Below are 22,842 nucleotides of genomic sequence, written 5' to 3' on the forward strand. Positions count from 1 at the left end.
TTGTTAGCCTTACATTTTCACCCCACTTGTTGAGCTCCCACCGTAGGTGTGCTCACCCAGTCACCCTTGGTTAAGACTTTATGTCGATTAGAAGTGTAATATGGTAATATAATCTTTATTTATGCTTTTACATATTGTTCTTTTGATATATTACATTTGTGATATCAACATATGTATTGTAATAGATCCTAACACACATATACTATATATTCAATTATGTCCTTAAAACAGGTTGTGTCAGCAAACTTAATTATGTTTTGTATATATAGACAAGTTATTTTTCTTTATAGATAAATAGATTGTGATATTAAATTAGAGTTATATGAGGCACATGTTTTATATCTTGATCTCTTTGAACTATAGTATTCTTTGTTATTTTATTTTTAAAAAATAAATATATATTTTTTGTTTTGAATCGAAATCGTCTTATAGATAACTTAATTATGTTTTGTATATGCAAACAAGTTATTTTTCTTTATGGATAAATAGATTTTGATATTAAATTAGAGTTATACGAGGCACATGTAGAGATGACAATGCGGAAAACTCGTTAGATATCACTTGTCCAAACCTATACCATCAAAGAAAAAATATACCAGCTAAAAAGCTCATATCCATGATAGGTATAAAATTTTATCTAAACCCATGCTCATATGGTTTTTGGGTACCCAATCAGTTTTCGATACCCACTAACATCAATATAAAAAATATTCCGTCATGTAAATGACGATCAATATATTAATGAACCAGGATAAAAAAACAAGTGGTAACTAATTTTAGTTTAAACTTTGTTACATGTAATTTATTTCAACTAGAACATATTCAGTTAATAATATTGTGCACATATTTGTAAGTTATGTTGATTTTAGGAAGACTTTTAAAAATCTATAGGTTTGCGGACATGTATAGTGGAAGAACAAACTTATGTCCATATACCAGTTAGGTTTTTAGTTGAACACATTAACAAATCCATGTGTAAAGAAATTAGTCTAAACCTATGCCTTAATAGAGAAAACCCACATAGTTTCATGTAGCGAGCACCCATTGCCATACACATGTTTTATATCTTAATCTCTTTAAAATATAGAGTATTTTGTAATTTTTTTAAAAAAATTAAATACATATTTTTTGTTTTGAATCAAAACTTGTCCTCGGTGCGTCGGCCAAAATATAAAGGGTTTAAATACAAATTTTCTAAACCTAAAGCTATCCCAAATATAGCCTAAATCCAAAGGAACAGGCTATCGACTTTGAGGTTTTGTGATGCCCTTGGCCTCGCCATGTCAGCCGCCGGGCGTGAGCACTTTGTAGGGTTCGCTAGTGGACGATCGGCGACCCGATTTTTTTAGTTTAGTCTTTTTTAAAAAAGATTCACATTTAGACTTTTAGATGACTTGATCTTATTTTTGAACTCTTTGTTCGGCGACATAAGCTATGACGTCGAGTTAACACGGCTCGACGCCACAGATCTTGATGTCAAGGTACATGCTCCGCTGGCTACGAGAGGCTCACATGGCCGATGTGACCGAGGTTGGCGATAATTTATGGCGCCGAGCTCCTGTCTCCCACCGCGGCAAGCGGCGCCAAGATCTGTGGGCAAGACCGTTCGTCCTGCGTGCCAGACTCGCGCTCAGCTTCAAGGGCCTCAAGAGTATGAGTACGTCAAGGAGATCTTTGGAAACAAGAGCGAGCTCCTCCTCGAGTCCAACCCGGTGCACAAGAAAGTACCCGTGCTCATCCACAACGGCAAGGCTATCTGCGAGTCACAGATCATCGTGCAGTACATCAGTGACACTACTACAGGTATCCTCTATACAGGCGGTCCGGTTAGCCTCTACACAGGCGGTTCCAGGAACCGCTTGTGGTGCACCGCCTGTGATGTAAAACAACATCACAGGCGGTCAATCAAAAACCGCCTGTGATAGTCACACATCACAGGCGGTCCAGTTTAAAAGAACCGCCTGTGATAGTCACACATCACAGGCGGTCCGGTTTAAAAGAACCGCCTGTGATAGTCACACATCACAGGCGGTTTTAATTATAAGCCGCCTGTATTTCCCAGATTCATATACAGAAGCAGATTCATATATATTTTCCAGATTCATATACAGAAACAGAATTAATAACAGATTCAAACACAGATTCAAACACAGATTCATCATACAAAGATTCAAACAAGTTCTATAGCAGGTTCCATACACAGATTCATCCACATATATATCAAGTTCCATCATACACAGATTTATACACATCAAGTTGCATAACAACTCAACATCTCAAAGTTCCATAGACAACTAAACATCTAAAGTTCCTAACTAAAGACCTAAACACTGTGTGATATTGTGTACAAACTTAGTTCTGGGAATTTTTGCAAATTTCCATTTACATTGTAGAATAGCCCTTGTTGATGAAGAACTTCACGGCGCATAAAGTAAAGCAAGTCTCTTACAACCTTAGCCACGCCGGTGGAAACCATATCTCTTTCTAACCATTCAGCATTGATCTTAGATTTAGGAACCTGCAATGAAAGCAAAAAGCAATCGGTGCTAAGAGTAATGTGATGAGCAACAATATAACATAAAAATTGCAATATAGACAATGATAGCGAACTTACATCCTCACGATTGACCATGTAATGGAAGGTGACACGACACCATTCGCATACATAATAACCGCACAGGACAGTACCCGGAGGTTGTTTGTCACCATATGGAAATAATGATATTGACAAATTAGGCTTGTCCTCTGGATCTTCGCCGCCAAGATCTTTCCAATAAAAACGGTATGCACTGCATATAAGAATAGCATTGTGAGATTAAGAATACATTTGTTAAGTTGTAATAAGTACAAGTGTGCAATAATAATCATACTTCTCTAAAATCTTCAAGAAGTCATTATACGTAGCCTTTTCCATTCTCAGTGAGTCGAAGACCACGACTTTACCATCCTTTGGCCAGATCATGATACAAATGTAGTGGTCACTATATAGACATAGACGAAAACACATGTTAATATCACGATTGCCATAATTTATAGTTCAAAATTAAACCATGTCGATAACTTACTTAAAGTGGTGCGGAGCTATTATTAAGTCCTTGCCATGTTGTACATGATTATACATGGCTCGTCCAATGTATGCCGCCATTACCTTCATTTTCTTTCTCTGATTCTGTTTGACGGCTTTCTCAAATTCAGCATCGTCCAAGTCTTTGTATTCTTCTCCTTGCCTCCGAGCAACTACTTTGTAGCGAGCTTGGGATATCATCAACGGGTCAAGAAACCCTGTCTTAAGTTGTTTCTTCTTATCATCCATGTATTGCATCCTACGTGTAATAGTGTTAATCGTTAGACTCTCGTTTATGTGTGCGTGTACAAAACTAACAAATATGAAAGTTTAGAGGTACTTACAAGCAGAAGAGGGTTAAGTAGTTGGTTTCCATCCTTTGTCGGTGGTACAACGACCAGAGATCGTCAAAGAATAAATGCCGCACAGGATTTATATGATCATTGCTCCAAAATGCATCTTCTGGCACAACAAATGTGAATTCCTCGAGTTTGTATTTGTTGCTAGCCACCATGTACCACTCATGCATTCTAATCTCTGGAGTCGACAACTTAGAAAGTTGCACCGTCGTTAAGAACGGCCTCCCATTCACAAATTTAGGAGGAACATCCTCCTTCTTGTATACCGAGATATTGGTTTTAAGACGTAATGATTCTCGAGTATGAATCATTCCATCTTCTTCCCATACTTCGAAATTGTCTATTTGGGCCGGCCGTGTGCCTACTCCATGAGATGCTGATACTGCTTTTGATTGATTAGTCATAACTCTCTGCAATTTATGCAGGTAGCGTGCCACTGATTCTGACGGTTTCTTGACATCGTCTGTGGCGATTCGCTTATGAATCTTCTTTGAAATAGTTGGCCCTTCAACATTGGTGCCAACCTTTGGTTCCTTTTTGATGTTGACGTCGACATTCTAAGGAACAATTTTGTCTACGTCCCCCTCGTCGAACAAATTCCTCCCACTGAGCTTGAGTGATTTTCCCCATTTTCTTGGGCGGAGGAACCTTATTCTTCTTAACAAAGTCCCTATTCATCTCGGCCTTCCACCCACGAAACATCTTGGCCATAGCAGAGAGCATCGACTTCCTTACTGCATCCTCTGTGCCTTTTGGGAACTTGAATGACTCAGACAACTTAGCCCATAGCTTGTTGCGGGTGTCTTCATCTAAATCCTTCCATTTTTGTAGGAGGTTATTATTTACACATGCAGCCGGGGCAGCTTTTAATTTTGTGACCACACATCCGGACATAGTACACCGGCTCAACATCGTCTGGCCTCTTAACAAGCTCGCAGACGTCTTCAGCCCGAAGGTCGTTTGCTATCACCAAATGTTTCCAGCCATCGGTGAAGCCCACAAATAACGGGAGGTGGTAGACTACAGGGCTTAATCTCTTCTTGGGGTCCTTCAGCATTATAACATCACAGCCATGCTGAAGGACCCCAAGAAGAGATTAAGCCCTGTAGGACCCCAAGAAGAGATTAAGCCCTGTGGTCTACCACCTCCCGTTATTTGTGGGCTTCACCGAGGGCGGGAAACATTTGGTGACATCAAACGACCTTCGGGCTGGGAACGTCTGCGAGCTTGTTAAGGGGACAGACGATGGTGAGCCGGTGTACTCTGTCCGGATGTGTGGTCACAAAATTTAAAGCCGCCCCGGCTTCATCTGTGCGCTTCTCTTCTCTTATGTCGGCTACTAAGATCACTTAGCACCCCACCTAAGAGAAGAGAAGCACACACATGCAGCCGGGGCAGCTTTAAATTTTGTGACCACACATCCGGACATAGTACACCGGCTCACCATCGTCTGGCCCCTTAACAAGCTCGCAGACGTCTTCAACCCGAAGGTCGTTTGCTATCACCAAATGTTTTCAGCCATCGGTGAAGCCCACAAATAACGGGAGGTGGTAGACTACAGGACTTAATCTCTTCTTGGGGTCTGCCGATTCAAGCATTCCGCCGATGCCATTCTCCATATAAGTCCCAAACAGAGAATAGGGATGAGGTAGTCAAGATTGTAGGCGCTAGTGCTCAACTACTAGCATCTATAGATATGGACACAAGTCCAAATTTGGTGCTACTCGGCACCATCGATATCACTAGAAAAAAAAATACATCAAAGAGATACACTTCCCAATAGTACTCGAAGATAGTTCATTGACTTGACACTCTCTAAGAGGTTCATACAAAATACATTATCTCTAAGAGTGAAACCTACGATACTCATATCGTGTTGTTTAGGACTAAACATCAACAACCCCTTGACTGGTCGCTATCATACTCAATTCCAAAATATTTTTCCAATATGTCGGCTTGAGTAAGGAGATCTGGGCTTGGGAGTTCCTCCAAATCATCTGCAGCTTCATCATCTTCAGCATATTGCAGGGCTTCATCTTGAATAATTTTAGCCCTCTTGGAGTCAGCATACTTTTTGATGGACAGAGCACACTTCTCAAGCATGTCGCATACATCTCCAATTTGAAACAAAGTGGTCTTAAGTGTGTACACTGATTCCGGTTCACTAGTATCCACAACCCCATCAGTCACTAGACTGCGAATGATGTCAACATGTGTCTCGATGACTCGAACTGAGCTCTCAACCATGTCAAGTGGCTCTTTTTCCATCTCTAAAACTGAAAATGGCCAAGTCTCACAATCAACATTGAGATCGCAACAAAGGCAGGGATCAGAGGGAAAACAAGGATGTGGCTTATAGGGCAAAAAGAGGGGTCCAAATAACATTGTCATGGCTATGAACAAGTCAAAGATGGGAGATAAGAACAAGTCTTATAACATAGGGTTGGGAAGCAAAGATAGGTAGTCAAAAAACTAAGAAGGGAGATAAGAACAAGTCTTATAACATAGGGAGATAATAACATTGCCATGGCTATGTACTTCCATGATGTATGTGGCCATAAGCACTAAAAATAGACTTGTTTCCCCAATAACTATGGAGATTTTCTACCAAGAAGGGGTCCTAGTAGTTGCATCAACTATCCATGACAAAATTCTTCATAAGCATAATTACCAACATTTAATCACAAGGGATACAAGCTACTAAAGCAAAAATGGTGACCTTAACAAAATATGTAAGTGAAAACACCAACAATATAAGCATAATGACCAACATTAACAATATAAGATTAACAATAATTAAGGCATGACTAGCAAAAACAAGTAATCAAGGCATGAATTTTTAACAAGTAATTAAGGCATGATCAAGGAGTGCACCGAGGGCTCGGAGATGGGCACGGCGGCGCACTCGGCGCTCGGGCTCGGCGGCGCTCGGGCTCGAGGACGGAGACGGCGGCGCTTGGCCTCGGAGACGGTGGCGCTTGGGCTCGGGGACGGGGACGGGGACGGTGGCGCACTCGGAGATGGGCACGGCGGCGGGCTCGGCGCTCGGGCTCGGCGGCGCTCGGGCTCGGGGACGGGGACGGCAGCGCTTGGCCTCGGAGACGGTGGCGCTCGGGGACGGGGACGGGCGCCCAGCTCGGAGACGGTGGCGCTTGGGCTCGGGCTCGGCGACGGCGTGGCGGGCGCTCACGGCTCGGAGACGGGGACGGGAACGGCGGCGCAGCAGCCTGGCGGCGTAGTATCAGCTCCGGGCGAAAACTAAACCCTAAGCCACCGTACCGAGGCTTTTATATAGTAAACACATCACAGGCGGATTTTTAGAACAACCGCTTGTGATGTATAACATCACAAGCGGTTTTCTATTTCGACCGCCTGTGATATGTAAACATCACAGGCGGTCGAAATAGAAAACCGCTTGTGATGTTATACATCACAAGCGGTTTTTCTTAAAATCCGCCTGTGATGTGTATGTAGTATAAAAGGCTCGGTTCCAGCGCAGGAACCCTAACTTCCGGAGCCCGACGCCGCTAGGCTGCACACTACTGTAGCGGTGGCGGATTTTTTTGATCTACGGGAAGAAGGTTTTGTTTTTTATTTTCGGGCTTGATTTCAAGAGTTTATGCATATATGTGATCTCTGTTTGTTTTCTTTCTCATTTTGATACGATTTTTTGCCTCAATTTTGTAATATAGACCGGAATTGAAGAAAAACTCAGGAATTCCAAGATTTGGACTTGTAGTTGATCTAATTTAAAGATTTTTTTTGAAGAGTTGTCTCACCTCAAGGTACCTATATTGCTGCAATCTTGTTTCATTTTCATGCACATTAATTCGTTCATGATTTAGGGATTAAATTCAATTAATTAGAGATATTTTAAAATTTTTTGTCTCATGTACTAGGTACATCTCGATATGATCTTGTTTCACTTTCATGAACATTTATTTTTTCATGTTACATCTCGATATTGACGTTAATCAATATAGGGATAGGTAATGGACCGAGGTTGGATGTACAATGTGCCAAGACCACATCCGTCGTACATTCGAAATTTGAGAAGCTTTATTGAAGCGGCCAACAAGCACGCGAATTTGCGAAAGAGCAAGGAGATATTATGTTCGTGCATCGATTGTGATAATAAGATAGCTTGGAGAGATATAGGAGTAATCCAATCACATCTGCTAAAAAGAGGGTTTAAAAACAATTACACGATATGGTCAGAACATGGTGAGTTGGATCCGTGTGAAGTGCCTGGTAATGACGAGAGAGTTGTCGGAATTTTAGATCTTAAAGTTGATGGTAAAGTGGATAATGTGGATGCTAATCAAGAATTTGAAGAATTTGATTGTGAAGAGATGTTGCGCCATATGGAACCAGAAATGTTAAGTTCTGTGGGATCGCAGAAAGGGCTATCTAAAATGGAGGGACTGGAAAGTGCCTCAAAAGAACCTTTATATGATGAATCAAAGGGTTGTGACAAAGAGTTTACTACACTGCGTACAGTTCTAGAACTTCTGAAGTTGAAGGCTAGCGCCGGATGGTCTGATACTAGCTTCACAGATCTTTTGAATTTTCTGTCTCAATTACTACCAAAACCCAACAAACTACCAACAAGCACTTATAAAGCGAAGAAGCTTATATCTCCCATAGCTCTGGGTGTGCAAAAAATTCATGCATGTCCGAACCATTGTATTCTGTATCGTGGCAATTTTGAGAACGCATCAAGATGCCCAGTTTGCAATGTCAGTCGATACAAGAAGAGCTACAATCAAGACTGTGTAAAAAAATTCCAGAAGAAAAATAAAAACAAGAAATCCACTATTGGACCTGAAAGTGACGATGACACTTTTGATGACATGGATGGGAAAAAGAAGTCAAAGAACCCAGCTTTGGTGATGTGGTATCTTCCAGTAATTGATCGCTTAAAACGTTTGTTCTCAAACCCTAGGGAGGCTGAGCTTATGCGTTGGCATGCTGAAAATCGCAAGCAGAATAACAAACAGATTCGACACCCTGCTGATGCATCACAATGGAAAAATTTCGATCTTATGTATCCTGAGTTTGCCAAAGAAACCAGAAATGTAAGATTTGCTTTGGGTACAGACGGAATGAATCCATTTGGTGAAAAAAGAAGTGTACATAGCACCTGGCTCGTGACTTTAACGATGTACAACCTTCCATCATGGCTGTGTCACAAAAGAAAGTATATTATGTTGACTATTCTTATTCAAGGTCCGAAATCAGCTGGTGTTGATATTGATGTGTTCCTAGAACCTCTTATGGAAGATATGACAAAGCTCTGGAATGAAGGAGTTAGAATATGGGATGAGTATTGCCGTGAGTATTTCAACTTAAGAGCAATTATATTTGTTACCATCCATGATTCTCCTGGTGGCGCCACACTATCAGGGCAAAAGACTAAAGGAAAGAATGGTTGTGTAGTGTGCGTCGATGGAACTGCTTCCATGTACCTTAAATCATCCAAGAAGTTGGTGTTCATGGGACACAGACGGTTCTTGATGAAGCAGCATAAGTACCGAAAGATGAAAGAGGAATTTAACAATCAACTGGAAAGTGAAGGTGCACCAAAGCCTTATAGTGGGAAACTTGTTTTTGAAATTGTAAAGAACATTCATGTTGTATTCGGAAAGGGAAAAAACAAAGGAGAAAAGAGAAAGAGAACTGACCCTTCAACTTACACAACTTTCAAGAAGCAATCAATATTTTTCAAGTACCTCCCATACTGGAAGGATATGGAAATTTGCCACAGCATTGGTTTGATGCATGTAACAAAAAATGTTTTTGACAGCATCATTAGAACCTTGCTGGGCATGCCGAGTAAGACAAAAGACGGACTTAAATCACGCAATGATCTAGTAGATCTTCAAATCAGACCGGAACTTCATCCAGTGGATAGTGGCAAAGGGAAGCCTTACCTCCCCCCAGCTAGCTACAACTTGTCAGTTGAGGAGAGAACAAAGATTTGCAAATGTTTGCGTGGGGTCAAAGTGCCCACAGGTTTCTCATCCAATATCAGCAGACTAGTCAGGATGAAGGACTTGTCTCTATTTGGCTACAACTCTCATGACTGCCATGTGATGATGACGGTGTTCCTCCCAATTGCGGTAAGAGCCCTCGAAACAGAGCATGTCAAAGTTGTCATCACACGCTTGTGTTACTTTTTCAATGCGGTTTCACAAAAAGTAATAGCTTTAGAAGACTTGGACTATCTAAAGGCATACATCATCGAGACTATGTGCAAGCTTGAAATGTGTTTTCCTCCATCATTTTTTGATATGCAAGTACACCTAATCATACATCTCGTGGATCAGATAAAAATATTAGGGCCACTATATTTACATCATATGTTTCAGTTGGAGCGATACCTGGGAGTATTAAAAGGTTATGTGCGAAATCGCGCTCACCCAGAGGGTTCAATCATGGAGGGATACACTACAGAAGAAGTGATTGAGAGCTGTATAGATTACATCAGTGACGGAACAATGATAGGTGTGCCTGTACCTAAACATGAGGGTAAACTATGTGGGAGAGGGAGAATGGGCAAGAAAACTTTTCGCGTTGAGGATTACAAGCTAGTACATTGTGCTCATGGTAGTGTACTACAACATCTCACGATAGCCGAGCCTTACATAGAGGAACACCTGAATGAGCTTCGTAAAGAAAATCAGAACCGCACAGAGGACTGGATCATGAGGGAGCACAAACATCGTTTCAGCGAATGGTTAATGGACAAAAACATCCCATTCGGAGACTCTTCGGATGAGAAAACAATGAAGAATTTGGCTTCTGGGCCATCGTGTTTTGTGACATCATGGCAAGCATATGACATCAATGGGTACACATTCTACACTAAATCAAAAGACATGAAAAGTGTTGCACAAAATAGCGGTGTTCGTATCGATGCTTTTGACCTACATGGACAGAAGACCACATATTTTGGATTCATAGAGGAAATATGAGAACTTGATTATGGCCCAAGCATGAAAATACCCTTGTTTAAGTGCCAATGGGTACAACATCCCGTGGGGGTGATAGTGGATAACTACGGACTCACACTGGTAGACTTAAAGAAAGTAGGATATAAAGATGACCCGTGGGTTCTCGCCGAATGTGTTGCACAAGTGTTCTATGTACTCGATCCAGCAGATGAGAAGATGCATGTAGTTATTTCTGGAAAGCAAAAAATTGTTGGAGTTGAGAATGTGGGAGACCAAGATGAGGAATACAATAAGTATGAAGAGATGTTCGTCTTTAACGGTCCAGAGAGAATCAAGCGTGTGGAAAAGAAAATTGATAAGAACTTAAAGCCATACATGCGGAAAAATGATAGTTCATGAAAAATTGTATGAATCAAATTGTATTTGTTATCATGTATGATCGACTATGAATTGTGGTTGCCAATTAATTTAAAATCTCTCTAGTTATCTATGTGTGCTATTATAATTCATTTAAATTGTATTTGCATATTATTGTTAAAAATTAAATATTAATTCATTTAAATTGTATTTGCATATTTCTGTTAAAAATTAAAATTATTTTCATATTTAAATTGTATTTTCATATTTTTACAATCACATGCGGTTTTGTCTTAGGGTCCGCTTGTGAAAAGGATAGAGCATTACAGGCGGTCCTAAACAAAAACCGCTTATGATACTATTACATCACAGGTGTACTAAACCGCCTGGGACATCACAAGCGGTTTTCTAACCAAACCGCCTGTGATGTAAAAATCCTACCGCTTGTATAGAGCCAAATTGTACTAGTGTGAGGTCTACGACGGCACCGGCCCTTCTCTCCTCCCCGTCGACGCGTACGACCGTGATGTGCAATATATATCCACTAATCCCGCTAGCTGTTCCTAGCTTAATTTGTTTTCACTAGTTGTGGTGGTGGTGTGTGCTTTTGGTGCACGTGTACTCCTTGTATTTCCAAAGAAAAGTGAACGTGTGTGGTTTTCATGATGATGATAATGGGCAAGACGGGTGACGAGAAGGCAGAGCGGCAGAAGCAGTTGTTTGCCGCGGCGGAGACCCTGGAGGGAGCAGTGGAGGAGTGCTCCAAGGGGAGACCCAGACCCTTCTTCGGCGCGACAGCGTCGGGTACGTGGACATAGCGTGGGTGCAGACTGCAGACGAGGGACCTGTAGTGTTGTCTGGTTTTGAGCATTTCGACGCCGACAAGACCCTGCTCCTGGCCGCGTGGATGGAGCGCCAATAACGGGCACCAAGCTCGGCCACGTCGGCACTATGTCAACCTTTTGGATTTCAGATTCGGAATAGTTCCATACAGACCAGGGTTCCGGCTTTTAAGCCAACCACACACGCCCGACATCCAGGACCCACATTACAAAAATACGCTTTTCTCACACACAAACGCCCCACGCTCGGCTGAGCACTTTCCCGCCGTCTTCAGACCGTCACACCCTCGGTCGTGACAGGTTTCTGCCTCCACTGCCTTCCCCACCGCCGCCATGCCCTCCTCCGCCGCCCGGGCCCTCACATCCGTCTCCCGCGCAGCCTTCTCCTGGAAGCCGGTAAGTCAGCGATGCTCTAGTGTTTAAAAGCAATAGTCTGAATCTCTGGCAGACTAACCCTCCTCTGCCAGACGGGGCGGCCGCAGCAAACGCTGGCGGCGGCGGTGAGCAGGTCGGGCGTGGGGCTCCACTCGGGAGCGCGCGTCACCGCCACGCTGTTTCCGACGCAAGCTGGAGAGGGTAGGTATTTCCTCGTGGAGGGTGATGAGGAGGCGAGGGTAGCGGCAGAGGTGGGGAACGCCGAGCCACTGTCGCAGCTCTGCACGACGCTTCGTCGGGGCGAAGGCGCCCACACGCGGGTCCGGACGGTGGAACACCTTCTTTCGGCGATGGAGGCGCTTGGCGTCGACAACTGCCGTATCGAGGTTAGCGGCGGGGATGAGGTGCGTGGATGTCTGCTCATTTCCCACCTTGTCTTAGTTCCCTATTTTCAATGTGGGAAGGTGTAGAGTTATCGTTGTATTTTCCATTTATGTGAAAGTGATTAAGCAATGCCAGATTCCTTTGCTTGATGGATCAGCGCAAGAGTGGGTAGAGGCAGTACAAGGCGTTGGCTTGTGTGCGGCAGAGGATGCCAATGGGGAAAAGTTGGATAAACTGGCGCCTGAAATTCAGGAGCCTGTTTACCTACGGAAACACGATTGCTTTATAGCTGCATTCCCTAGCCCACAAATCCACATAACCTGTGGCATTGATTTCCCAAAGGTATATTCATCTCTTCCCTTTGAAATCAGAAAAAGGCTAGTTCATTATGGATATGAAACCGAATCATGTCTTATGACCGATAAAAATATCAATAACATTAAACCATTATATGGAACACACAAAGTGAGTGGGTTCTTAATGTTATAAATAACTCGTCTGGGGAGAGAAAGACGGTCCTCCCAGTATTATATTAAGAAGAGACCAAAACATGGTCCCGGACTCCTCCCGTCCGAGAAAATCCCCAAACCCTGGCCCCTCATCACTAGCGGACTGTCACCGCCCACTCTGCAACGATCGAGCCAGAGGGTGGCGCGCAGGACTTAACTCGGGAGTGGACGGGGCACAACGAGGGGATTTTTTTAACCAAGCCCGAAATTAGTCCCCGAGGGGGATCGAACCCGAGACCTGAAGGTGCTACTCAGAAGCTTTAACCATTACGCTAGAGACCCTTTCGCTAATATTATAAATAACACAAATAAAAACCAGCAGTAGTGATCATAGAAGAAAACCGCTGAAACCAAGTTTGAGGAGCTTGCTTGAGACCATAGAGAGTGGCAAAAACGACAAACCAATATCCTCACGAATAGAATACCCACGAGGTGGCTACATACACACCTCCTCATGCAACCATAGTCACAAGAGTACAGTGGCAGCGACCCTCGACCTAGAAACGTCGTCCCCGTCCCGGATACGCAGGGTCATTTTCATTCCCACAGTGTAAAAACCTCTCATAAGTAGTGTATCGCGTTCTCGATCTCGTTCCTCAACCCTATCGATCCGAGAACTTTGTGACTATGCATGCAACTTGCTATTAAGAAAGACATTCTTGACATCAAGCAGAGAGATGGATCACTTATGAACAGAAGCTACAACAAAAAGAGTGCGAATTGTAGTCATATGAGCATCAGGAGCAAACATCCATCATAATCATGACCATGCTCTTGTTGAAAAGTATGAGCAATAAGACGAGCTCTATAACGTCCAAGAGAGAACCTTCAGAATAGGTCTTGACCTTATAAACCCATTTACATGTAGTAGAACAAATATGAGGAGGATGGGGGAACAAGATCCCACATGACGGTACACTCAAGCACAACACTCAGTCATCGCAAGCTACCATTCTGGATGAAGAACAGCATCACGATAAGTTGGGTCAGAAAGAACAGTATCATCAAAACCTTGCCAAGTAATTTCCAAAACCATACAAATCAATAGATGACGAGATCGATGCCTACAACAGAGAAGCGGCTTAGGTGAAGAATCACTAGGTAAGGATCGGGGGCGACAGCAGGGGGGCAATGTCCCCCCTAATGCTCCCCTAATTCTATAGGGCTGTTAGTTTCTTTAGCTAATTCTCATGTAAATAATGCAAAAAATGCTTCTAACAGCCCCCTAATCTAATTTGGTCCCCCCAATCTTAGATCCTAGCTTCGCCCCTGGTAAGGATGGCTCAGGAAAAGATGATCCAACAGGAGAAGATGAAGCATCAGAAGGATTGAGCCATTAGAAGATGGCGAGATGGGGAAAAATTCCTTGCACCTAGATGTACAGAAGCAACACCACATGCTTCGTCTGATCATGACACATGTCCATCCTACTAATCTTAAAGCAACCGAACAACCAACCATGTTGGCTCATGCTTTAAGATTGGTGTTATGTTGCTTTAATATTGGTGGGATGGACACGTGTCACAAATCGAGAGGAGCATGCAGTGTTTTTTCTCTGCAGCTGACTGTAGGGAATTTTTAGACGAGGTCATGTATAGACCTATGTCATAGGAGGCTTCATAGTGTAATTTGGAACCACAACCAAAGACTCTAAAGAAAACACAAAATAAGGCACAACGGGAGGCGCCAAGCGGGAAATCGACACACAAGCTATAGCGTCATCAGATATAAATAAGAAAGAAAGTGGGTCAACAAGTGATGTTGAGGAAACATAGAAGAAGCATGAGGGTAAAAAGGATGAGACTCATCAAAAACCATATCCCGAGACACTCGCATTCGTCGAGTAACCGGATCCCAACAATGATATCCCTTGTTCTCGACATTATACCCAAGAAAAACACAAGAAAAAACACAGTCAACCGACTAATTAATCAACTAATTGTGCTTAGGAGGTGCAAGAAGCACATAGCACACGCAACCAAAAAGATGAAGGCTAGAGTAGTTAGACACCTTGCCACAAAGATGCTCAAAAAGGAATACCACCAGTGTTCGGCTAGGCGGCGGCTAGGCGGCGCCTAGGCGCGCCTAGGCGCTAATCGGCAGCCCACCGCGTAGCCTAGGGCGCTGTGCGCTGTTTAGGCGGGCGCATCGCCTAGGCGGCGCTCAGCCGCGCCTCCGCGGCGACTTTGCGGCGCGCAGGTGCCGTAGGCGGGCGCGTAGCCGGGCGGCGGGAGCGCGCGGCTTTTTTTTAGCGGAAGCGCGCGGGATTTTTAGCGGGAGCGCGCGCCGGGCCGACCTGCTCCCGCGCGGGAAAATCCACGCGCTGCTCCCGCTCGGCTGAATTGCGACCGTCGGGGAACTGGGTGCCTACAGGTCCAGCAAGGTCAAAACCCATCTCTCCCGCATGCCTATTTCATAGATTCGAGCCTCCCTTCCTCTTGTCCACTGATTTGCGACCCTGATTGGCGCCTGCTGCCCCCCTTTGGTCCTCCCTCATCTCTGTTGATTGATTCACGGTTTCTTCCCTTTCTCTTCATACAGTCACAGGGCAGGCACATAAGCATTTCTTCCTCTCCTTTTGGCTTCCCTCCTCTTGGGTGTGCACTGCCCCTGCTCTTGACTTGGATGTGCACTGCCTCTACTCGACTTGGATATGCTCTGCAGTTCGCATCTCCTCTGCAGCTCTGTTTCCCTCCTCTTCTGTTTCTTTCCCCGTCTTTCCTCTGCTTGTGCTTTGTTATATAGATGCTGATTGGAAGTGCTTGAGTTCTTTGTTTTACAGCTGATAGCACAATGGTATGTTATACTCTTCACTCGAATTCCAATATGTTGGTGCAGTGGTTAGACGGGGGGTTCCCAGGTCAAAATCTGGTTGGTAGTATATAGTAGTTATGTAGTCATATATAGTAGTTATATATAGTATATATAGTTATATACATAATATATATATAATTTATGGCTATATTGCCAAAACGCCTAGAAAAGCGCCTAGAAGCGCCTAAGACCGAGTACTCCCGACTAGGCGCTAGGCAATGGGTCACCGCCTAGATTCCGCCTAGCGCCTAGCTGAACCTTGAATACCACACTGAAGAGTCAAAGAAGGCTGAATGTTAGTGAGAAGGTTGCAATAGAGACTGCCTCGGCCCATAAGTGAGGGGGATTGAGGAGGCAAGCATGAGAGCACGAGCAACCTTAAGAAGATTACGATGCTTATGCTCGACAACACCATTCTAAGCATGAACATCAGGACAAGAAAACTGAGCAAGAGTACCTTACTCAGAAAGAACCTAGAGAAGAGTCTCAAAAAGATATTTTCCTGTAGAGTCGGCATGTAAAACACAAATAGAAGTGTCAAAATGAGTGCGAACCTTATCAAAGATCTTATAGATGGATAAAGTCTCACTATGATTTTTCATAAAATAAATCCATGACAAGAAAAATCATCTTAAAAAGTATGTAATATCGATGACCCCCTTTGAAACAAAGGGAGCAGGAGACCCATATATCTGAGTGAACAAGCTCAAAAGGACGTTGGCATGGACACTAACTCACTAGAATGATAGGGAAGCTGAATTTGTTTTCCAAAACGACAACCTTGGCAGTTGGCACTGATCTTTGGCTCATGACCTGAAACTGATCCTAAAAGACCACGATGAATCAAAGTGGACAAACAGGAGCCACAAAGATTACCCAGTCGATGATGCCATTGAGCAAACGACGAGATGGACTCCATGATGATGCACCTACTGTGTGATGTGCACCTGTGCTTACTATATGACATTTTGTGTCATATTTTCTAACTTTTAACTGCTTGGGACTACTATATATGTTTTTAAAAAAAATCAGACTTATATGTAACTTGAGCAAAGTGTGCATCTATCGCAGGTGCCAGCGATTGAGTGTCAATGGGTTTCTACATTCCTGGATGATAATATATACTCAAGCAAGATTGCGCCTGCAAGAACTTTCTGTATATTTGAAGAGGTTTACTCATACATCTAGTATATGTTTTTCATCACTTCTGTCTCCTTTTGGTAATATGCATTTGCATTCTCGCTCTTATAAGATTACATTACCTGCTACTATCCTGTATTTACAACTGTTTGCCACATTTACATGTATATTTTATTTGAGGAAACTTCCTTACTGTAGAACTAAGTTACTTACCTAGCACATGGTTAATGCTAATTTACTTCGTCATGAACTCATGATTTTGTGATACATGACTTTATGTTCATTTTCATCTTCTAGGGTACTCTATAACATATGCATTATTCTTGTTTGGATAAGGGCTTAAAAGTACCTCATATGTTCTCACAAGTTTGATTCCTTTGTCCTGCTGTGTGCCTTTTCTTTTCCTTGGAAGGTTCTAGAATTATTTGTTATAACTTTCTCAGAAATTTTCTGGCTCTGTAACACTTGTCTATACTTCTCATTCTCCCATTAATTTTTGGAGTTTGCAAGATCTTTTGTTATGGCGTTCTGTATTAATGATTTTTTGGTCATGAATCACAGATACATAGTGACTCACTTCTGCTTGCTGCATTTTTGAGTTCAACAGGTTGAAAAAATGCGTGCTGCTGGACTCATCAAAGGAGGGTCACTAGAAAATGCTATGGTTTGCAGGTGAACAAAAATACGATGGAAAATTATATTTGTACATTTAACATCGAGTAGAACTGCCTATTAGAGTGATCCTAGTTGGCCTAGTTTTTGAAGGTTTATATTCTGCTGGATCTGTTGTCACGTTGTGAATATAAGGCAACCCGCAGTTCAGACTTTTTTCAATATTCGTAGTGTTGGGAATACAAGGCAAGCCACAGTTCAGACTTCTTTCAATATCCGTAGTGCAACCAAGTCTACAACATTAGCCTTTTGTTGGTCTATTTGTTAAATATCTTATGTTAAAAAGGGCTTCATGAGTAACAAGCCAGATGAAATTTGTTATTAAAGAATTTACAAAATTGATAGGAGTGCAGTCAGTAATTATCTTTTGTACTCGTTCCGTTTTAAATTATACTCTCTCTGTACCAAAATATAGTTCTTTCTAGCCCACTTTTTTTTCCGTCCATATTCATTCAAATGATAATGAATATAGACATACATGAAAACTACATACATATGTTACTTAATGAATATTTGATTAATCTAAAACGAATTATATTTTGGGACGGAGGGAGTAGTTTTTTGCATATATATATAGTAAAACTAGAAATTTAGAAATGTCAAAACAATTTATTTTTTAGGACAGAGGAAGTATTGAATAATTAATAATTTAATGTGAATAGTTACTCTGAACTTTGAATAAAGTTTATTTAAGTAGTAGCTTATTATCTGCACTTCCAATTGTTAGCAATACTCCCTACGCACCACTGATGTTATGCTTTACTGCTCAGCTGCAACCTCTACTGCTGTATTTACTGCTTGCCTGGGAACTATCCCAGTGTGTGCCGCCTTTAGTGTTGGGCGTCAACTGGGTTGTATGCACCTCCATTACGGCACATTACCCAGGTTTATACTCCTTGCCGCCCTACGCCTACAGAGGCACAATTCTCACCAAACTTATCTGCTCCTGGTCCTTTAGGACCACCCCCCTCTACAACCGGGTGCTGTTCCTGTTTCTCCAGTTGTCAATCATCATCCAATGGCCACCTGAAGAAAGTTTGGATTTTGACAGCTCGCCATATACCACACCGAATGTCTGTCTCCCATTCCAAAGACTTGCTAGACTGCTCTTGTTGATTCTAACTGGCAGGCTGCTATGGAGGAAAAATTTGCTGCAGTCCAGTCCAACCACACTTGAGATCTTGTCCCATGACCTCTAAGTGCTAATGTGGTGTCCAGGAAGTGAATTTTTCGTCATAAATTTCATGTTGATGGCTCTTTGGATCACTATAAAGCTCGCTGGGTTTCCCGTGGTTTCACACAATGTCCTAGTGTGGACTATATGATGAAACCTTCAGTTCTATGGTCAAACCTGCTACAGTTCGAATAATGCTCACTTTGGCTCTTCTTAATAGTGGCCCGCCTATTCATCAGCTAGATGTCAAGAACACCTTTCTTCACCGGACCCTAACAGAGACAATTTACTGTTGTCAGCCCACTGGTTTTGTTGATTCTGGCCTGCTTGATCATGTTTGCCACCTCAACAAGTCTCTCTACGGCCTCAAACAGGCCCCTCGAGCATGGTACAATTGTTTTGCTGCATACCTTCTCAGTTTTTTATGTTGGGCGTCACCTGGGTTCCTCCCCTGGCTGCCACCCTCTTTATTCTAGTCTGTACTAGCTCTAGTTATCCTATATAAGTGTACTCTGTAACCTTGTCAAGAATCAGTGAATACAGACAAATGCTCATATTCTCTCCCCAACGACGACAACTACGCGGTGAATGCTATCTTTTGCCTTGACTAATTTAATATGGATATGTACTGCTATTACATAAACCGCTGATTTATAAAGTCATCAACATCAAGTCAGCTAGTGGTTGACCATCCAGTGGTGCAGTGTGCCTTGTAGTGCAACCAGCACTCCAGCAGGGCCATTGGGACTGTTGCTTTCTCTTATTCCTTCCTTTCAAAACTTTGCCCCGAGGATGTTGTGACTTATGGGCTGGGAATGAAACTATTGCACTATTTGAATTATGTATTTTGTCTCAACTATGTCTAATAATTGTATACTGCTTGTTTGGTAATTTGACAGCATATCTGGTGGCTGGCTGAATCCACCACTGCGGTTCGAGGATGAACCTTGCCGCCACAAGATTTTAGATCTTATTGGTGACTTCTCGCTGTTTGCACAGAATGGTAACCAGGGCTTTCCAATTGCTCATATAATTGCCTATAAGGTACCTTCCTTTTATTCAACTTACTGCTGTCTTGTTATGTGTGCTATAAGTTAACAACTGCTTCTTAAGTCACACGTTGCTTTTCCTTTATTTAGAATTAAAATGATAGTAGAGTCACCTCGTTAAATTTCAGGTTCACGCTCTTCTTCTCACTAGTTAGTCCTTGTAAATTCTGTATTTTTTTTGGGTTTCTACATGTCCATCGTTTTTGAAATTACTGCTCAATAAAACTGTTGGTTTTCGTTTACTGATACATACCATTTTGCACTCTCTCGCCTTTTATAGTTTTGTCTGACTAGTTAATTTACAAAGTTAATTTTCAATCCCAATGTGTAGCGGTAGGTAAAAAGACTATGTATTTCAAAGTCACTGAAAGCACCAGACAGTGACTTCATATTCCGTTAATAGATCATGGGCATAGTAAAAGTTAGGCCAGAATTGTAGTTATCCAAAAAGGGTACAAAGAGTACCCTGTTACTGCAGGGGCGAAGCTACGTGTAGTCGTGGACACTCATTATTCTGATGTGACCCTATACTACAGACCACCTGCTTTTTTTTCGTTCTGTTTCGTTGGCGCATCACAGGCTCATGCTTTCGAGCAACATGTGGTTCTGAGATAATAGTGTTTGTCTGCTGAGGCCATAGCATATTCTCTGTGTATCCTTTTTTTGTGCAAGAAGATTCTCTGTCTAAGAGCAACAGATCGTAAATTGATGTCCTTGCTTTTCCTTGTACTCTGTTGTCTTTTTTATGCTAATCCTTGGAGCTCTCTTGTGGCACCTCAACTTAACTTCTCCTTTTTTTCTGTGACGAAGGCTGGTCACGCGCTGCACACTGATTTCCTCCGCCATCTGTCTGGAAAGATCACTGTGGACCAAGAGCAGCTTGCTGGGCGGTGTTCAGATGTGCACGGCTCATGTTCATCGTATGTTCGGTAGTGGTTAGGATAGAAAGAGGTGCATTTCAGGACAAGCACGCGGTGACACCCCTCGTTTCTCAGTATAAGGCTAGTACTGAGATGAGGGTTCTACTGTGACATTTTTCCTTCAGATTCGTGGGCTGCAACAGCCATGGTCTTTCAGAAAATTGAATTTTGCCGGCCCGTGTGGAGTTTTGGTAACTTGGTATGGAAGATCATTTTTTTCCCATCGTACTTTGAAGTTTGCGGATGTGGCCGGGCCGTGTCTGTTCTTTTGATGGCTGAACCCAGGTGGGGGTGGAGTCCGGTGGACGCTCCAGGAAGCAGGGACTGCAGGTGGGGGTGGATTTTATTTGTATTTATTGAACTATAATTATAGAGCTCTAGTTTATTGTTCTAGTTTATTGTGAAGAAACATTTGGATTAGGATCCATTGCGACGACCCAGTGGCTGTGGCTCGGGGTCGCCGGTCGCCACGTCGTGGTCGCCCCTCCTTTTCCCTGTGGATAACCACGAACAGCGTTGAGGTGGCACTGCGACGCGCGGGTGGACGACTGGACCCGGAGAGCGACGTTCTCGCGCGCGTGGGAAAATTTGGCCACCACGATGAAGTGGCGGCTGATGGAGAAAAGGCGACCGAAAGTGCAAGCGCCCGCGGCCCTCTGGAGTTCCGCCGTCTCGCCGCGCGGCTTCCTGCTCCTCCCCCTCCGGAACGGGTTTGTCCATCCGTTGGCAGTTGCACTAGGGGGGTCAGCTGCTTCGCCCCCATTGGAGCCACCGGTTGAGATGGTGGTCCTGAGCTGACACCCATCTCCATCCGCGACTCGTCGTGGTCCGGCCCTGCGCTCTGTTGCGGTCTCTGCCAGTCGGAAGCCGCAACCCGGGCTCGAGCTAACGCGCCTTTTACGGGCACACAGCATGAGTTAATTTAGTTTTATCGCACGCGACAGCGACAGCAACCAGCTGCGTTCTTCCAGGGCCAGTACACGCGAGTACGCGACTCGTCACACGTGTCGGCTGGTTTGATCACGCGACGAATGGCTTCTGGCAGGACTGCGACCATGCCTACCCCCTTCGTCCGTCTCGCACACCGGAACCACTTGTGCGGCCGTGAGTGGCACGCACAGAAAGATTCGGCATCAGGTGGCCACTGGCACATTAACTTATTGCAGTAGTTTGTACTCCTGGCCATCGGAAGCAGTCACAGCCGGAGCCGTCTATCCTTTCTCGGAGGGCGCAAAAAAGAATTCGCGAAAGCGGAGCCCCGTCAATCCTGTGCCGTGGAGGCTTTCGTGCTGCTGCTGCTGCTGCTGCGGCTCTACTAGTAGCAGTACTAGGATCCAGATCTAAAAAAGCCTCGTCATCTTTTCATTGCTACCAGTCAGTCACCTGGCCCTCACTTCAAAAGATAATTCACCTGGCCTGGCCTGACTCTGTTTGGGCTTGGCTGTTTGTTGTTGTATATGCAGCGGCGCATGCGGATCCATGAGCTGTGCTGCGCATCTGTTTCCAATCGAACAAAACTTGATTGGGCAAAAGAAATCTCGATCTAGAATCTAATAAAACAACCTCTCCTAGGAATCTTGCTGATTCGTGTAACTTTGTGCCCTTATTTCTGTGCTACTGTGCTTTATGTTTCTGTTTCCGACCAAAAATATGGTGTTTTTTTCGTTGCATGAGCGGCCGTTTCATGACAAGCTGGCACGTATCAAGTCTGTTCGTTTAGCTTTAATTCGTACCGGTTTCTAATGTTTTTATAATATTTTTGTCTTTATGGATTACAACTGCAGTAGTTTAAACAGCCTCCGAAGCAAACAACCTACGGTTTCTTAAAAATTGTTTCTAGACTTAGTTTCTAAAACTGGTTTTCAAAAGGAAAAAACTGAATAGGGGTTTTGGATCCACTGGTTTTTTTTTAAAAAAAGATAGTCTATAGCTTTTTCCATAAACAATGACTAACCATCTAAAATTTTGTTTTAGCTGGGGATAACCAGTTTTTTAGTTTTTAAGAAATTGGAAAAATAGTTTTTAGAAAATGAACATGTTTAGAGGTCTTTTAGCTTTTAAAAACCAGCGGGTGGATCCAAACAGGGCCTAAGTGTATGTACAACCTCATTAATTAGGAGTCTCTTGAAAAATCTATAGAGGGTTAAGTAACAAATTAAGAGACAGACTCTTCGTGAATAGTTCGTCTCTACGTGACTCTCTCTCCATATATATATTCTCTTAATTA

At 43.2% G+C, this 22,842-nt stretch overlaps 1 protein-coding gene and 1 pseudogene across 2 annotated transcripts; both read left to right on the forward strand.

Annotated features, from left to right (window-relative positions):
- Nucleotides 1–1,512: 1,512 nt before the first annotated feature.
- On the forward strand, nucleotides 1,513–11,658 carry LOC103644519 (probable glutathione S-transferase GSTU6; annotated as a pseudogene).
- Nucleotides 11,659–11,774: 116 nt separating this feature from the next.
- Nucleotides 11,775–21,008, forward strand: LOC103644520 (probable UDP-3-O-acyl-N-acetylglucosamine deacetylase 1, mitochondrial). 2 transcript variants are annotated; one of them, XR_002265564.3, is made up of 7 exons: nucleotides 11,775–11,974; nucleotides 12,046–12,357; nucleotides 12,495–12,679; nucleotides 16,732–16,830; nucleotides 17,408–17,472; nucleotides 19,546–19,690; nucleotides 20,506–20,843. XR_002265564.3 is itself a non-coding variant. In XM_020545639.3 (7 exons), exons 1-7 carry the CDS (start codon nucleotides 11,912–11,914, stop codon nucleotides 20,626–20,628), a joined length of 1,014 nt encoding a protein of 337 aa, XP_020401228.1. In that variant the 5' UTR covers nucleotides 11,775–11,911; the 3' UTR covers nucleotides 20,629–21,008. The 2 variants fall into 2 exon arrangements, 1 of the variants encoding a protein (XP_020401228.1); XM_020545639.3 differs by having other exon boundaries at nucleotides 12,473–12,679; nucleotides 20,506–21,008.
- Nucleotides 21,009–22,842: the final 1,834 nt, after the last annotated feature.

The sequence above is a fragment of the Zea mays genome, chromosome 1 (genome assembly GCF_902167145.1).
Source record: "Zea mays cultivar B73 chromosome 1, Zm-B73-REFERENCE-NAM-5.0, whole genome shotgun sequence".
NCBI classification, from domain to species: domain Eukaryota; kingdom Viridiplantae; phylum Streptophyta; class Magnoliopsida; order Poales; family Poaceae; genus Zea; species Zea mays.

What these genes read in the sequence shown, in the direction of transcription:
- LOC103644520 (XM_020545639.3), top strand. Translation starts at nt 11,912, where the DNA reads ATGCCCTCCTCCGCCGCCCGGGCCCTCACATCCGTCTCCCGCGCAGCC. An exon ending in AGGTTAGCGGCGGGGATGAG is followed by an intron (nt 12,358 to 12,472) that starts GTGCGTGGATGT and finishes AAGCAATGCCAG; the next exon opens with ATTCCTTTGCTTGATGGATC. An exon ending in GAAAATGCTATGGTTTGCAG is followed by an intron (nt 17,473 to 19,545) that starts GTGAACAAAAAT and finishes GTAATTTGACAG; the next exon opens with CATATCTGGTGGCTGGCTGA.